We start from the raw sequence: 17,447 nt of genomic DNA, 5'->3' as shown, positions 1-17,447 counted from the left end.
ATACGCAATTTTGAGAGCGAATTCCATACCGATCTGAAATACAGGTGCGATATGCGTTGGATACGGTCGGATACACGACGTATCTTACTTGACTTGGATACGTTATTTTGTAATTAAATCGGATACTCGGGCGGGGTAAATGAGACTTTTTACCCTTAAAAAAAAAAGAAAAGAAAAAGAAAATAATAATAAAGACCTAATTGGATCAGAGGCGTTCTGCGTTCGTATCCTCGCGTTCTACTCTTTGTTTGTTCAAACACTGAAGCTTGTCACTGGAGATTCTCGCGCAAGGAAAAGGACTATTGACAGGAAGCTTATCTCCTCTTCTTTTCCTCTTTGCTTCGGGTAACGTTTCATCTGCCATCTCTGACTTACTTCTTAGTTTCTTAATTCAAATTTCGTAGGTAATTATGATTGGGTACGTGATTTCTGGGTTGGGTATGATAGTTTTTTCATTCAATTTTCAATATAATCGAAATCCAACTGTGATAGAGCTGAGCTTTAAGGTTGTTGCCAACTTATAATGCCTAATTAGAAAAAGGGAGGGCCTTTCTTTTGTAGTGCTTGGTTTGTTGTAGGTTGTTGAATTCGTTTATGTCCTGTGTTTTCTGAGTTTGTATATGTCACAGCTTGAATTGACCAAACAAAAACAAGCTTCAGTCCCAAAGATGTTAACTGGTTGATCTATTTTGCAATCCCAAATGCTCCATGTTGGGGGGCCTCTGCTATTTTCCCTTTTTCTTGAAAAAAAAAAAAAATGCAAAGATGTAAGGTGTTGAAATCTTTGGAAGGTTGAAGTCTTTTGAGAGTCTTCATTTTCTTTTAATTGCTTTTTACTTTGAGCAAGTGCACGTAGGGTTTCCACTAGGAAAAGCCAGCGCCTGAGTTGTTTGTGACTGCGAAATGAATCAAGGGGTTTATCCCAATTGAGCGGGTAGGCTGCTAGTTCAAAGGTAGCGAGGGAGGAGTATATTCAGGAAAAGAATAAAATTTACGTATTAGTTGCCAATTTAGTTGGTTCATGTTCATATGTTTGATTCCTGCAACACTGCTTTTCTTATTCTAGTGCTCAGGAGTACTTAACTCTGACATTTAGACCACTTAATGTGGTGATTTTTCTTTCAGGATAACTCCATCTTCCAGAAAACAGCATAATGAATTTTGGAACATCACTATGCCAAAGATTGAATATAAAGCATCTCGTTACCAGTACTCCTGTTTACAGCAGTGCCTCTGGTACGAATTTTATATAACTTGATGTGTTGACTATTTTAAATGTTTCGTGAACTCATTATATTGCTGCATCTAACCTCTACTGTTTTACTTGGTGCACTAATTGCAGACGTCACGGGGGAAGGATTGAGTTTGATGTTCAGGCGCTGGGCTACTAAAAAACAAGCTGGATCCTCAAAGAATGGGCGAGACTCTTTACCTAAGAATCTTGGAGTGAAGAAATTCGGTGGAGAGGTAAGAGGTTGATGTTTTGTATGGGGAATATTACAAAAGGAAAGTGGATATTTACAATCAGTTTGAGGTTTTTCTGTTTACGCTGCAGAGAGTGATACCTGGAAACATCATTGTTCGCCAGAGGGGCACCCGATTCCATCCTGGAAATTATGTTGGGTTAGGGAAAGATCACACTCTTTTCGCTCTGAAAGAAGGCACCGTAAAGTTTGAAAAGCACAAGCTCAGTGGACGTAAGTGGGTGCATGTAGAGCCCAAAGAAGGTCATGTGCTTCACCCTATATATGCGAATGCTGCAGCAGCTGAGATGGTGAAGACAGTCTGAGTTCTAGTTTTGTTTAGATCTTTTGTTCAAACTTATCTCCAGATTAGACTCACCATTCAAAATTACTGGCATTCCAACTGCCCACGGGTTTCTATAAATCAGTAACTCCTGAACGTATGTTCATTCAAGTTTTATATATTTTTAGTTTGTATCACCTAGGTTGTGGCTTTGCAGCCTTGCGGTACTCTTGAATGTTGTCCACAGTGGTGTGGGTCATTTTTGTATTCCAGAAAAGTTCAACCAAAATGTAGTCCTCTCCGGGAGAAAATGACATCCCAAAAGTGCTCCCCTTAATCACTATCAGCAAGTCAAATTGAATTCCAGGTGTTCTTATTCTTCAGTCTTTTTTTCAGGAATGACGCTAGTTAGGTATCAGGAATACCATATATATGTACTTAACGAAAACAAAAATGGGGAAACAAAAGGCTCTAATTATATACACGAGTGTAGATTTACGAGGGTAGATAATCTACATACAGTACTCTAATTAGCTACCTCTACTACCAACATTTCAAGCATTTTGAACCAATCAGAAAACACTATAAACAGATTTCTAAAGCAGAGCAACAAATTTATCAATTTGAATACTGCATGAAGTAGTCTCTTCATTTTGTTCAAGGAGCAAACTTGCCAACACTCTCACACAAGGGCCACAGAAACAGGGACTAAACTAACTGCTAATGCCAAAATCCAGTTAACAATAGTCACACTTGTTGTGCAACAGAACCATGAAGGAAAGGTGGTCCATCTCCCATACCTGTACAAGGCTACAAGCTATGAATGAGCATCTTTCATTACGCTGCGTACCTAATGGCATCATCTGGCTCCATGGTTCATATTCTTCCCAGTTTGACGCTTTCATAAATCATGTCGATGGATTTCAAAAAAGATATCATCCATAATTGGTCTCTTTAGAAAATCACACAAAGATAAAGATTGTAAATGAACAAGAAAACAATAATCTCCAATCCTCTGCAGACAGGAGTTTTATTCTAATTCATCCACTTTATTACATGTCTTGCAATGGAGACTATATATGGAAGTAGGTATGCGATTAATAAGAGACTTCGATAGTGCAGGATCCACTACTATTTCTCTAGTTAATCTTTGATTGGAGAATTGTCTGCAACTCTGGATTTATATTTAGGGATATTTGTAGCACCTCAGGTGATAATGCCCTCAATACTGATGTCTTGCCAGTTAAGTCTTCCAGGACAGCCCTACAAAATTAATTATAACAATAGCTGATTAATTGTTGTCCTTATAAATAAATAAATTTCGTGCTTATTTATACTTCTGTAGTTTTATTTTTAGGGTATTATAGGCTAAAAACCAAGTGAAGGGGCTCAGTGTACAAATGCATCATGCAAGATATGATTAGATGCTTACCGGGAACTTGTAATGACAGAGAAACACTCCATTCCCTTTTCCCCGGCAAGTTTCGCTACCATGAAAAACCTAGGCACAACGATCAAGTGACCCGCAGTTACTTCCGCATCCAACGCACTCTGACCATTAAGACCCGCAATTTGGACCCGACCACCTCCTCCAACGACATAGATCACTTGAACCGAAGAATCAGTAGTGTAAATGGGAGAGGAAATTGCGTAGGCTTCAAGTTTTATGAGGTTGGCACTTAACCCAGCCTGGTTAAGAAAAGGAAACTCCTTCTCAGTCAAAGTGGCACTAACAGTGAGTTGATGAACAAGTTTTTGGGTGATGAGTGCGTTGGGCTTAGGCATGGTCTTTCCCTGTTCTAGCTTAACTAGCAAAACCCCTGTCTGGTTTTTGGTGACCTCATCTGCTTCATCTTTGGTAATATTGAATGACTTGCTAATGAAGTCAGTTGAGAAACCTCCTAGAAGACTTTGAGTTCCTGCTATGAAGAAGTAAGTAAACAGACCAGGAGTGTAAGCCTTTGTAGTTTCTCCCAAGAAAACGATAACAAGGTCATTGGATGAGCCGCCATTGTTGAACCACCATGAGACTGCTCCGAGTGGTACCGGAATCACGTCTCCTTTCTTGAGCTTCAATACTACCTCCTCTGATGTGTTGGGGAATACCATTCCAACTAGTCCATCCTCACCTGTGGAACATTAAATCACTTAATTCATGTTACAACTAAGATCGAAAATATGCAAGTGTGTTTAGATATTACTTTTTCTGTTTTCCACTAGCTAGGTCGGTTAGTCAATGATAGATAGTCTAGTGATTTACCTCCGACTCTCCGACATTGGCACATTGCATAAAATTTGACTACATACAACTTGCTGAACCATATATATATAATTCCAGGGGCGGAGGGATGAAGGGGCACCCTGGGTCACGTGCCCCAGTCATGTTTCTTGGCAAAAGTTGATTTATATATATATGACCAGGACAAAGAACAAGTTCAGTGCAGCAAGGCTGGCTGCCATGCAAGCAAAGAGAGCAGGTATGTGAGGAAGGAAAGAAGTTTGGAACTTCTTGTTCGGTCTTATTGTGGAAAGTGGAAACCAGGGCCCTAACCTACCAATTGGGCTTTTTCTTTTCTTTTCTTTTCTTTTTATTAGTTTTTGCTTCTTTTTGTCTTTTCTTTTCTATATACTTTTTTCTTCTTTTTTCTTATATATATATATATATATATATTTATTATATCAATTCTCATCTTATCAAAAATTATTTAATATATCAATATCTAGAATGGAAAACAGGTTTTGATATCCTATATAATATAATATAATATTATTATATAATATCTTTCATTCCCAAACCTTTTTGACATCAATCATAGAATTTTTTTTTGAAAAGAATTTTATTAAAGCAGATCAACGAGAACACTCGTTTAGAATGGCATCCCTTATAAATACGGGAGCAGTGCCAAACCAGTTTTGGCTATTACTATTACAAGCTTTACTAGCTAAGTTGTGGGCTATCTTGTTGGTCTCACGTGGAGCGTAGATGATTATATACTCCCCATGTTGGTGCATGAAATCTTTGACATCGTCTATCAGGAAACCATGCAAAGAGCAATCTCGTTCTTCTTGATTTAGTGCAGCTGCCAGCGTAGAACAGTCAGTCTCAAAAATGACTTTTTGGTAGTTCATTCCAGCTGCCATTTGAGCAGCTTCATGCATGGCCTGCAGTTCGGCATGGAAAGGTGTGGTAATTGCTGATAAAGGTCTCATAGCTGCTGCTCGAAACTGGCCTCTATCGTCTCTGAATACCATGCCAGCTCCACTTAGTCCCACCTGTGCTATAAAGGCACCATCTACATTGCATTTCAACCAGGTCTCAGGGGGCTTCTCCCAACGTTTGGTTCTGTCCCTATGAGGATGTTCATTGTTATTTGCTTTCAGGAAGTCCTCTAGCCAGCTCATAGTCATCAATACAACATCACGAGGATGTTGTTTTTTTCCTTCCCACACCTGGGTGTTTCGATTTTTCCAGATTCCCCATATCAGCATCATTATTTTTGCAAACCCTTCCTTGCTTGTCACGGATACCGAACGTAGGAGCCATTCTTTTATATCTGCGAAGTCACCCTGTGGCCGAGCTATTGTCGCTGCTGCCCAGATTTCTTTAGCATAATCGCAAGTTGTGAATACGTGGATGTTTTCTTCCATTCCATTTTCACACAATGGGCATGTTAATTCTCCTGTATATCCTTTTGTACTCAAGCAGCTTCTATTTGGTAGAATATTGACGCATGTCCTCCAGACCTGCAAAGCAACTTTGTTTGGGACCTTTGCAGTCCATATAGCTTGCCATAGCTTGTCATATGCATCCGGAATTCGTGGGGGAGCTAAAACCAGCCCCAACGCTTGGTCCCTTGCCACATAGTAAGCGCTTTTTGTAGTGAATAGGCCCTTGGTATTGAAATGCCAAACTAGCCTGTCTCGGGGAGCTCGTTTGCTTAGAGGTATTTTTAGGATCAGCTCTATATCCACTGGAGCAAACCACTGCTCTAGTTTCTGTATATTCCAATTCTTTGTATGTGGACAGATTAGTTCACATACCTTTTTCGGTGCGTCTCTGGGTTGCGGAGTAGTCGGACTGCGAGGGTAGGAGTCTGGTAGCCAAGAGTCCCGCCATATATCAATATTTTGCCCATTGCCCACCTGCCATCGTAAACCTTGTTTGAGTACTGCTCTGCCTTCCCAGATGCTTCTCCAGGGGAACGAAGGTTGATCCCCTAGTTCTGCATGTAGGAAATCACTGTTTGGATGGTAGATAGCTTTGTAGAGTCTTGCTACCAGGGAGTTCGGATTTCTCACAATGCGCCAACCTTGTTTTGCCAACATTCCTAGATTAAACCAGTGTAAATTTTTGAATCCCATTCCACCTTCTTTTTTTGGTACACACAATCTATCCCAAGATCTCCAATGTATATGTTGCTTGTCCTCTGAGTCTCCCCACCAAAAACCTGCACACAGTTGTTGTAGGTCTTCACATAAACCTATTGGCAGTTTATAGCAGTTCATTACATAGTTTGGTACTGTTTGTGCCACCGCTTTGATTAATATCTCCTTGCCAGCTCCACTCAGTAATTTTGCTCGCCAACTAACGACCTTGTTAGTTAGTTTTTCTTTGAGGTAGCTAAAAGCCGCTGTTTTTGTGCGTCCCACATAGGTTGGCAATCCAAGATATCTTTCATGCTTGTCAACCCTTTGGACCCCCAACAAATTGGCTAATTGATGCTGCACAGTACTATCAATATTCTTGCTGAATGCTACTTCACTTTTCTGGAGGTTGATCTTTTGCCCCGAAGCAATTTCATATGTGTGCAGGATATTTCGGAACTGTTGGCATTCTTCTGTGTTGGCCGTGCCAAACAAGAAACTGTCATCAGCAAAGAGTAGGTGGTGCAGGCGTGGTGCAGTTGGTGCAAGAACAATACCCTGGATCCATTGTTGTTGTGCAAAGTGCTCAATTAAGGCTGATAAGCCTTCTGCGCATAATATGAATAGGTATGGGGATATAGGGTCCCCTTGTCTTATACCTCGAGATGGTTTTACATAGCCTCTGACTTCTCCATTCACTAAAAAAGAGTAGCTGACTGTTTTGATGCTGGCCATAACCAAATCCACCCATTCTGCTGCAAAGCCTAGTTTCAGAAGTATAGCTTGTAAGAAAGGCCATTCAAGTCTATCGTAGGCTTTGCTAATATCCAGTTTCAAGGAAAATTGTCCATCTCCTCCCCTTCGGTTATTGTGTAGATGATGTGCTACTTCCGTTGCTATCAGAATATTGTCTGAAATTAAACGATCTGGGACAAAGGCACTTTGCAAAGGTGATATAACATCTGCTAGAATTTTCTTTAGTCTATTTGCCAAAACTTTTGAGCAGATTCTGTATAAGACATTGCACAAAGCTATAGGTCGAAGATCCGTCATGTGTTTCGGATTTTTGACCTTAGGTATGAGTGTAATATGTGTAAAATTTACCTCCCTTAGTATTTCTCCAGAAGAAAGGAAGTGTCGCACTGCCATGCATACATCCTGCCCTACTGTGTTCCAGTATTTTTGGAAGAAAAATGGGGACATTCCATCCGGTCCTGGTGCTTTTGATGGGTGCATGTGAAATAGAGCTGCGCGAATCTCACCATCAGTGTATGGGGCTAGTAATTGATCATTCATGCTACTTGTCACTTTCTGCTGTACCGTATTGAGGATGAGTTCCAGAGCTCTGGCATTGCTTCCTTCAGTCCGAAACATTTGTTTGTAGTAATTACTGATCACTCTCTCAATGTCCCCTGCTTCATTCACCCACTGGTTGTTTGAGTCAAACAAACCAAGAATCTTGTTTCTTTGTTTTCGGTTCGAGGCCCGTCGGTGAAAATATGCAGTATTTCTATCCCCTCCTTTCAGCCATAATGCCCTGGATCGTTGGATCCACACTGTTTCTTCTTGTGTGAGCAATTCTTGAAATTTTGCCTGCAGCTGCTGTTTCTCTCCATGATCATTTGCGTCATAAGGCTTGCTTAGTAATTCATCGAGACGAGCTCTCACTGCCCTCATCTCCACTTGTCGGAACATAAATGTTTCTTTGTTCCAACTTGTGAGTTCCTTTCCCGTCTGTTTAATACGTTGGCATACCTGCTGCATCGGGTCTCCATCTGTTATCTGTTGCCATCCTCGTTTGATCACTACTTCACATTCGTTGTGAGTTGCCCAAAACTGTTCGAATCTGAAGGGAGATTTGCGTTTACCAGATCGGGGGAGTGGGGCTTCACTAATATCCACTAGCAGAGGACTGTGGTCTGAAGAGCTTGGGGGCAGGTGGGTGGTCTGAGACGAGGGGAATAATCCTCGTAGCTCTACGTTCCATAAGCTTCTATCCAATCTTTCTTTGGTTTGGTAATCCGACCACGTATATGGACTACCATAATACCCCATGTCTATAAGTGAGCAGTCCATCATGGCCTGTCGAAAAGCTTGAATCTGTCCATGTCTTCTAGGTATTCCTCCTGTCTTTTCCTGATTGTCAGCTATCTCGTTGAAATCGCCAACTACCAACCATGGTAGGTTTGATTGGGCTGCAAGTTGTCTCATTAGATCCCATGTCTGGTGTCGATCTGCTGTTTGTGCATAACCATAAATCCCTGTTAGCCTCCATTCGTCTAGTGATCCACTCTCTCCAATGGCTACATCCACATGCCTTGCAGAATAATTTCGGATGCGTACTTTCGCATCATTCATCCAAAGGAACGCTATGCCTTGGCTATCATCTCCTTTGGGCCATCCTAGGCAATTATCGAATCCTACTTTGATTCGTAGAGTTTCGAGTTGGTGTTTGTCACATAGGGTTTCAGAAAGAAAAAGAACTGCTGGTTTTTCTTGTCTGATTAGATCAATCAGTGCTCTTCTCCTGGAATTACTAACTATTCCTCGACAATTCCAAGCCAGTACTCGCAGCGCCATCATTCCCTTTCACTGATAGGAAATCTCGCCTCCGTTTCAAAGTCGGCGCTCTACCAGAGTCTAGCTCTCTAGGGTTTTTAACAAAAGCGTATACTGTTGCATCTCTTGTTGACATCAATCATAGAATTGATTACAATTAAAGATTTGTATTTCCTTCTTATTTACAAATTTCTCAATCCAATGCGGAAATGATAAAAAAAAATTAATTACCCATGTATTGCCGCAGTCGAATGAGAACGATATTTTTACTAGTGTAGATGATGGGACTATTATGAAAGTTGAGGATAATTACCGTTGTTAGATAAAAATTACATATACAATTTTTTTTATACTTTGATATTATCAATATTTTTTTTGTGCCCCAGTAAATATAATTTTCTGGCTCCGCCACTGTATAATTCATATTATTGATAATCATAATTGTAATCCTTGATCTGACAGTTCTAAGGGTGTGTTATGATCACGTATATTGTCTCTTTTCTCTAGCTAGCTCCTTTCATTAATGATAAATAGCTAGTGTAGCGATTTACCTCTACAATTGCATACAAATTTGACTACATAAATAACTAGCTGCACCATAATTCATATTGATCATAATGGTACCTGACAGGTTGCAATAAAAACATAATAGTTTTAAGTAATGATCTAAACTGATTGTAAAATTTGTCTTTTTTTTTTGGTAAACTTTGTAAAATTTGTCTGATCACACATAACGTAACTTTGAGTAATCGTCTGATAACTGAACCGTTTGGATCAAGAAAACAATTTTTGGGACTGCCATGATTTCCATCACATTATACATAAAAACGAGTCTCCTACTCAAAGATCATTGTGTATAACATCTATTGAGTAGCCAATTTTTATGTCTTTATATTTTCTTTATTCTCTCTATCGGCCGTAATTTAAGAGAAGTTCTATACAAGAGATTTTTTTATCGACTTCTTTTTTATGGCATACTTGAAATATATATATATATATATATATATATATATATATATATTTCAAGTATATTATTACTAATTATTACTCTCATTCTCACTTGTTTTTTCTAATTTAGTATATATGCATAATTTGGATTCCCAAATTATGACAACAAAAAAAAAAAAAGGCCAGACACTTGTGTGTATGTATCAGAGTAGCCGTAGTACATACGTTGGTGTTGATTTAAAAACAACTAAATTTCGGGCAGAAGCAAAATGAAATATATATGCAAATACCTTGAAGAACATATCCCAGTTTGGCAGAATCTGCATAGTGAGGAAGAGCAAAACCACTAGGCTTCAATACAAGCTTGCCGGCGCCAACGTTGGCCTCCCCAAGCGCCGGAAATGACCATATGTAATATCCTCCACCATCTCCCTCGAACGCCGCTACCGCTGACTTTGGTGTTAGATCCATCTCTGCCATTATTGATCGAGTACGTACTTACTGGATTGCTATTCGATCGGACAGAGACTAAGGGTCTAAAGCATCGGTAGGTAGTACTCAGAATTTATAAACGGAGATGGAAGAAGTACTTAAGCTAGGGATCCGATTGTACAGTAGAGAATTTTATCCAAATCTCAGAAAAATTCAGCGCAAGCTATAATGATTCATTTAGCTAGCTCGCCAGTTTGATAGTCTTTGTTTTTGATTAAATATGGGTTTTTATTCTCGGGCACGTTACTGTGTAAATTATTGCTTTACTAATATATACAATCAAATATGACTATATCAACTTGATCCACTCTGTGATACTATAAAAGTCGATACGTGATATGTGAGAGACCCACTCTGTGATACTATAAATATTAAAAGTTGATACGTGAGAATCACACGATCGTCCTAGATTAAGCTTGGAAGTTGGATCAATCTCGTGCGTCTGATCAGATCCTAGATCGAATTAGGGACGTCGAAAACTTCAAACCTTGATCTTTCGCTCCACACTCCAAATCGTCATGCAACGAGGATATGAGGATGATCAGAAGGAGGAGGAGATTCCAAAACTGAGAAGGATCGGCCCGTGCAACGCCGGAATCGGGGATCTCCGGCCGGGTCGGGTTTGCACGGCTGTGGTGTCTTCGATCCAGCTCTGGGGGAGGCGGCGGGGCAAGATGGTGCCATAGAACGACTGGGCGGCTTGCGGCGATCACAGCGAGGGTCGGGTCGTGGCCGGAGAACGCCGGAGGAGAGAGAAAACTCCGGGTCGGGTCGGTCGGGACCCGAGGTTTCTGAGGAGAGAGAACGGAGAGAATGGGGGAGGAAAATATAAAAAAGGAAAATTTTGGGATTTAATGAAAAATCCCGGATTTTCTTATATTTATAGAAAATTCCCAAGTTTCAATCGTCAATAACTTTCTCATACGAACTCCGATTTTTGCGTTCCACATATGTACGGACTCGTATCGACGAACTCTACAACTTTCATGAAGGAAGTTTTCAGAGAAACCTAACGAATAAAAAGTCAACCCCCCTAAAACCATATTCTTCGACTAATAATTCGTCCGAAACACTTCCGCTCCATTCACGAGCCACGAAATGGAACAAACGAACACTTTACTAATTCCCGCAAACCATTAGAAATTAATAACGAATTTCCGGGGTCTTACAGGTATACCCGCTTCGTCTCTGGGAAATCTATGGCGGCATCGCTTTTCGCCACCGGGAACAGAATATGTGAGTTTGCTAAGCTACCGGAGCTGAATTTCGAGTTTGAACCGGTGCTAACTCCGATTCAGGAGCTTAATGAGTCGTGCTTTCAGGTCGACCCGGAGGAGTTCTTGGCGATGAACTCCTTGTTTCGTCTCTCTCTTCTCTCTATGGGTAGTATCCGGGTTGTTCAGATCCAACGACAACCACGAAGCCGATGGTGTCTTTCGCGTCTCCCTTCACATTCACCTTCTTCCCCAGACGATTGTTCAATACCACCTCGATCATCTTCGATTCTTCTTCGAAAGTCCTTTTTGAGGGTCGAGTTATGAGGAGCATTTCGGGGCTTTTTGATTAGCGGAGGGTATTTCTGAATTGGGAATGGCGGAGAATGGAGGTGGAGGCAGTGCTGGGATTTTGGGTCGTTTGGGAGAGGAGGAGATTGAAGATGATTTTTTTTTTTTTTTTTTTGAAGAGGATTAAAGTATTGTTCGAAATTTTTTTAATTTTTAAAAATCTTTTTATTGTTAAAATGTCTATTTTGCCCTTCTATTTTGCCCCCCAATAGACGTTTGTTGCCCCCAATAGTCTATTAACCCCTAATAGATGTCTATTGCCCCCCAATAGAGGGGCAAATAAACCTCTATTGGCCCCCAATAGATGCCTATTGTTCCCCAATAGAACTTTCGGTTGCCGGAATGAGAACTAATTTTTCTAAAATTAGACAAATAAAACTTTGATTAAAGAAAAAAATGAAGAGATTATATGAATTCAACGTCTATTGCCCTCCAATAGACGTCTATTGCCCCCAATAGACATTTAACAAACCTCTATTGCCCCCAATATAACTTTTTTTTTTTATTTCATTTTTCTTCCGGGGGCCTTCTGCCTCATTTTACAAAAAAAAAAAAAAAGATTTGGGCACCCTGAAATGCTCTGGGCACCCACATCTTCACTTTTTCGCTAGTTGCTGTTTCGGGGCAAGAACGGAGAAAGACCAGGACGATGACCCGAGACCGGAGAAGGACACACAATAGCTGTTTTGGGGCAAAAACAGCGGCGTTGGCAGAGGAAGAGAGTCGAACTCGCAGAGAGAGAGCACCGGCTGAGAACCCGAACCCGTCTTCCCCTTTCTCAACCGCGAATCCTCCGATTCCGATTCAGATTCAAAACTCCAATTCACTCTTAGCGACGACGCCGCTTTGAAGTCTCCGATCAGCAAGGCCCGAATGGACCCGCGACTCTGAGCTCGGAGAAGGCGAACACCCTCAGATCGGTGATTGTCGGAGTCGAACTCGGAGCGATTGTAGTTGGTGTCGTAGCTGCTGGAGGCCACGGGCTCGACCTTGGACGGTGAGGGAGAAACAACGTCGGGCTCGGTTCGTCGTCGTCGCACCTCTCGCCGGGACCGGTGATCTGTACGTACAGGGAGGGGAAGAGAGGAAGAGAGAGAGTCTGATAGGAGAGATACGAGAGAGTGGCTTTGTTGTAATTGTTTAATTAAGCTGAGGGTAAATTTGTCATTTCCTTTGAAATAGTGTTAGTGAGAATAAAAATCTGTTGCTGGGGTAAATGGGATAAATTTAACCAATTTTGATGCATTTGGTCAAGGACCATATATATATATTTCTGCCAAATCAGCAACCACTTGATGATCTAATTATTACTCTCATCCTCATTTATTTTTCTAATTTAGTATATATGCATAATTTGAATTACCAAATGGTTTTTGACAAAAAAAAAAAAAAAACAGACACTGAGTGTGTGTGAGTGTATCAGAGTATCCGTAGTCCGTACGTTGGTGTTGATTTAAAAACAACTTATTTGCAGGTAGAAGAATAATGAAATATATATATATATATACGTACAGTGTACACACACACACGTAAATACCTTGAAGAACATATCCCAGTTTGGCAGAGTCTGCATAGTGAGGAAGAGCAAAACCACTAGGCTTCAATACAAGCTTGCCAGCGCCAACTTTGGCCTCCCCAAGCGCCGAAAATGACCATATGTAATATCCTCCACCATCTCCCTCAAATGCCGCTGCCGCTGACGCTGACATTGGTGTTAGATCCATCTCCGCTATTATTGATCGAGAATCAGATGGAGTACGTACTGACTGGATTGATATTCGGACAGTGACAAAGCGTCTAAAACATCGGTAGGTAGTACTTATCAGAATTTATAAATGGAGATGGAAGTACTTATGATAGGGATCCAATTGTACAGTGGTTGAGAATTTCATCCAAATCTCAAAAAAAAAATCAACGCTAGCTATAGTAAATATGGATTATCTTTATCGCCAGCTTGATAGTCCTTTTTTAAAAAATTAAATATGGGTTATCTTTATCGGGCACGTTACTGTGTGAATTATTGCTTAATAATAACTATATCAACTTGATCCACTTTGTGATACCATAAAAGACAAAGTAGAAACATGATATGTGAGAGAATCACACTATATTTCCAAAAGAAAAAGAATCACACTATATATATCCATGTGAGGATTACATAATGGTGAAGGTTGATGGAGAACCATTCTTATGGGGCGGCCCTACATGTAATAAGAAATGGTAAAATCAGAGGCGAAAAATAACTTATTATCTAGCACACATCACTACAGAAACATGGCATCATGTAATGTCTTCTTCACGGTACCTTGTTAAAAATCTTGCTGAGCAACAAAAATTCAGTGGAATAAAAATAACCTCGGTCAAAGGGAAAAAGAGTAAATTCACGCCTTGCATTTCGAGAATAATCATGTAGGCATCATACCTCCCCCTCATACCAATGTCTCCCCCTGGTTCCTACAATCTTGGGAGTTCTGATAATTTTAGTAGATCAATGTTACTCTGATGTGGATTTAAATAATGATTTAGTAAATAAATCTGCCACATTATTCTCAGATCAGACTTGATTCACTTCGATATTGAGGAGAGATTGTTGTTGCTGATGTAGAAGAACTTAGGTGATATATGCTTGGTTTTGTACGTAGCCCTTGATGAAACCTTACTTTATTTGTTCAATGCAAGCGGCATTATCCTCATAAATGCATGTAGGTCAATCCGTGGTCGACTTCAAACAACATGTGCTTCGAATATGCGTAAATGAGACTTTTTACCCTTAAAAAAAGAAAAGAAAAAAGAAAAAGAAAAAGAAAAAGAAAAAATAAAAATAAAGACCTAATTAGATTAGAGGCGTTCTGCATTCGTATCCTCGCGTTCTGCTCTTGTTTGTTCAAGTTTGAGGAAGTAGTGCAAACACTGAAGCTGAAGCTTATCACCGGAGGTTCTCGCGCAAAGACAGGTGTGATGCCCCGGAAATTCGTATTTATTTTCAGAGGATTTTCCGGAATTTAATTAGTGGTTATTGGACGATTTCGTGGCTCGTGGATGAAGCGGAAGTGTTTCGGACGAATTATTAGTCGAAGAATATGGTTTTAGGGGGGTTGCAAAGGTTGAATTTTTATTCGTTGGGTTTCTCCGAAAACTTCCTTCACGAAAGTCGTAGAGCGCGTCGATGCGAGTTAGTGGACATGCGGAACGCGGAAATCGGAGTTCGTATGAGAAAGTTATGGCTGTTGGAAAAAGTTTTCATTTTGGTATATATAGGGGATTTTTCCGGAAATTGCAGAAAAGGCCAGGTTTCCATTTTGGGAAACCCAGCTCTGTTTCTCTCTCCCCGAGCCTGAGTCGCCTATCCCCTTTGGCAGCGGCGATGTCGCTCGTCTGGCCACCATAGGATGAAATCTTTTGTGGGTTTTGTTCGTCTCAACCTCGCCTACAAATTCCTTGAAGACATCGAGAAGAAACACGAGCTGTGGAGGGCGCTACGAGGCCGAGAAGCCGCATGGCGGAGCTACGAATCGCCTCCAGTCGCCGCTCTTCGTTCTCCCAGCTCCAGCCACCTTTGGCCGTGATTCAAAAAGGGATTCTGCACTTCAAGGGACGTAGATCATTTCCCCCAAGGTGGTTTGCATCGATTCGATCTGTGGAGATCGAGTTGGATCGATTTCAAAATTAGGGTTCATCGGGTTTCAGTTGCTTCAAAGGTAAAATTCGATCGATTGGTTTATAATTTGACTTTGGTGTAGTTATGAAAGTTGTAATTGGAGTTGAGATGAAGAACTTTGGTGTTGGAAGTTTTGTCAAATTCAGACTTTGAGCCGCCGGCGGCGCCGCCACTGTGGTGGTGTTTTCCGGCGGTTTCCAGCCTCCTCAGGGATAGTTTCTGTTCCTGAGTTCGATCTACTCGTCGATACGAGCATTTAGATATACAATACGTAATTTTTGGAGATCGTATGAATATGTTGTGATTTTTACGGTTTCGGATCGTTTGATGATTCGATCCGTGAGGGTTTGAGCGTTCGATCGACTTGTGATTTTGTCATATCAATCGTAGAAGTATTCCGGAGACATTGGGTGGTCTCGGATGTTGTTTCGCCTCGATTGGCATCACTTTGAGGATTTTAGTTCAAAACAGGGGCTTCGGACTTAAATCGTTTGTGAATCGTTACTAAGTTGAGACCGTATGTGATTAGGTGCTTGACGAAGTACTCTTGGATGGATATTTTGTGGTTGTGCTGCTTTGTTCTGTATTGAAGACGCAGCGGGAATTTCGAGGTGAGTAATCTCACAACGTTCATTTACGAACGGAGTTACCATTATTGTTTTGACGTTATTTATTTAACTGCAAACTATAGTTGATATTAGTAGGCATTCCTGAGCGAATGAATACGTATATATATATTTACGTGAAATATATATATTCTTGTGAGTGATGTGTGATGAATAATATGCATGGTTGTGTTCATATTATTGTTGAAGGCGACTTTTCAGGAAACAATATTGTGGAAAAAGATGTTTTCTATTGTTTGAAAAGTAGTGAGTTTGATGTTACATTTTTGAGTCAAGCGTGACTTATTTTAAATGTATTGGTCCTTGTACCAAGATTCACAGATGGTGACCAACGTTTGATTCTAAGACCAGACAGGGTCTGAAAATCATATGTCACAGATGGTGACCAACTGTTGATTCTAAGATCAGACGGGGTCTGAAAATCATATGTCACAGATGGTGACAGGTCGCAGATGGTGACCAACGTTTGATTCTAAGACCAGACGGGGTCTAAAAATCATATGTCACAGATGGTGACCAACGGTTGATTCTAAGACCAGACAGTGACAGGTCGCAGATGGTGACCAACGTTTGATTTTAAGACCAGACGGGGTCTGAAAATCATATGTCACAGATGGTGACAGGTCGCAGATGGTGACCAACGTTTGATTCTAAAACCAGGCGGGGTCTGAAAATCATATGTCACAGATGGTGACAGGTCGCAGATGGTGACCAAGGCAAGAATTGGGGAATCACGCCTTGGCCGGGCGAGTGGTTACGATCAGTTAGAGCGCTAGTCTGTCTGCCATTATAGCTTATGGGAGTAACGGTCGAGGTTGCTGGAGACTCATAAGTATGTAGCTTGAAAGAGAGTCTCGAGAGTATTCTTTCTTTTATTGCCTAGATGAGACTTGATTTGCTTATTGATGGTTAAGTTAGCAAATAGTACTTTGTCACAGTGGTGACTTATGTTGTCCCTTATGTGGAAAGGACATGGAATGTTAGAAGGAATCATGGTTGCTTTGTTTGCTTAAGTTGATTTGTGTGAGTTGTTGATTTGATGTTCATGAGTTATTCATACGAGCTTTCACAAGCTTACCGGGTTTGTTGTGTGGCAACCCGGTGCACTATTCAATGGTGTAGGGGTTAATCCTGCAGGTCAGGGTAATCGTGGCTGAAGCTGAGGTAGCTTGTTGGCAGCAGAACGGGTAGGAAACAAATTTTGTTGGCTTTGCAATTGTTATGACTTCCACTATGTAGTAAGCTCTGAGGAGCATTTACGTTTTATTTTGTTGTTGACAATTTAATTCGTAAGCTTGTGTAATATATAACTATTTGGAGCGTGACATAGTGGGTTCAGGGCATCAGTATATACTTGGTTTAAAGGGAAAAAGATTTCCAGGTATTTTGTATTGATGACTGAACGATCACGCATGTATAATTATGAGATTATATATCAATTTTTTATTTGTGTTAAAAATCAGGGGCGTGACAACAGGAGTACTATTG

At 40.7% G+C, this 17,447-nt stretch overlaps 2 protein-coding genes across 2 annotated transcripts; one reads left to right on the top strand and one right to left on the bottom strand.

The window, feature by feature from the left end:
- Positions 1–193: 193 nt before the first annotated feature.
- Positions 194–2,110, top strand: LOC133745406 (uncharacterized). Its single transcript, XM_062173470.1, has 4 exons — positions 194–345; positions 1,126–1,236; positions 1,343–1,467; positions 1,556–2,110. The coding sequence occupies exons 2-4, from the start codon at positions 1,155–1,157 to the stop codon at positions 1,787–1,789; spliced, it is 441 nt and encodes a 146-aa protein (XP_062029454.1). The 5' UTR covers positions 194–345; positions 1,126–1,154; the 3' UTR covers positions 1,790–2,110.
- Positions 2,111–2,732: 622 nt separating this feature from the next.
- LOC133707278 (12S seed storage globulin 2-like) lies at positions 2,733–10,361 on the bottom strand. Its single transcript, XM_062132841.1, has 3 exons — positions 9,909–10,361; positions 3,179–3,875; positions 2,733–3,009 (listed from the first exon to the last, which is right to left on the bottom strand). Exons 1-3 carry the CDS (start codon positions 10,096–10,098, stop codon positions 2,886–2,888), a joined length of 1,011 nt encoding a protein of 336 aa, XP_061988825.1. The 5' UTR covers positions 10,099–10,361; the 3' UTR covers positions 2,733–2,885.
- Between the last annotated feature and the right edge of the window lie 7,086 nt (positions 10,362–17,447).

The sequence above is a fragment of the Rosa rugosa genome, chromosome 4 (assembly GCF_958449725.1).
Source record: "Rosa rugosa chromosome 4, drRosRugo1.1, whole genome shotgun sequence".
Taxonomy (NCBI): Eukaryota; Viridiplantae; Streptophyta; class Magnoliopsida; order Rosales; family Rosaceae; genus Rosa; species Rosa rugosa.
Note: the sequence above shows the minus strand (reverse complement) of the source record. Positions and strands in the feature narration are given on the sequence as shown.

Coding starts and splice junctions, on each gene's coding strand:
- LOC133745406 (XM_062173470.1), top strand. CDS start 1,155: ATGAATTTTGGAACATCACTATGCCAAAGATTGAATATAAAGCATCTC. Junction 1,237..1,342: donor TGTTTACAGCAGTGCCTCTG/GTACGAATTTTA, acceptor CACTAATTGCAG/ACGTCACGGGGGAAGGATTG. Junction 1,468..1,555: donor TGAAGAAATTCGGTGGAGAG/GTAAGAGGTTGA, acceptor TTTACGCTGCAG/AGAGTGATACCTGGAAACAT.
- LOC133707278 (XM_062132841.1), bottom strand. CDS start 10,098: ATGGCAGAGATGGATCTAACACCAAAGTCAGCGGTAGCGGCGTTCGAG. Junction 3,876..9,908: donor ACTGGGATATGTTCTTCAAG/GTATTTGCATAT, acceptor AATGTTCCACAG/GTGAGGATGGACTAGTTGGA. Junction 3,010..3,178: donor TCTGTCATTACAAGTTCCCG/GTAAGCATCTAA, acceptor TTAATTTTGTAG/GGCTGTCCTGGAAGACTTAA.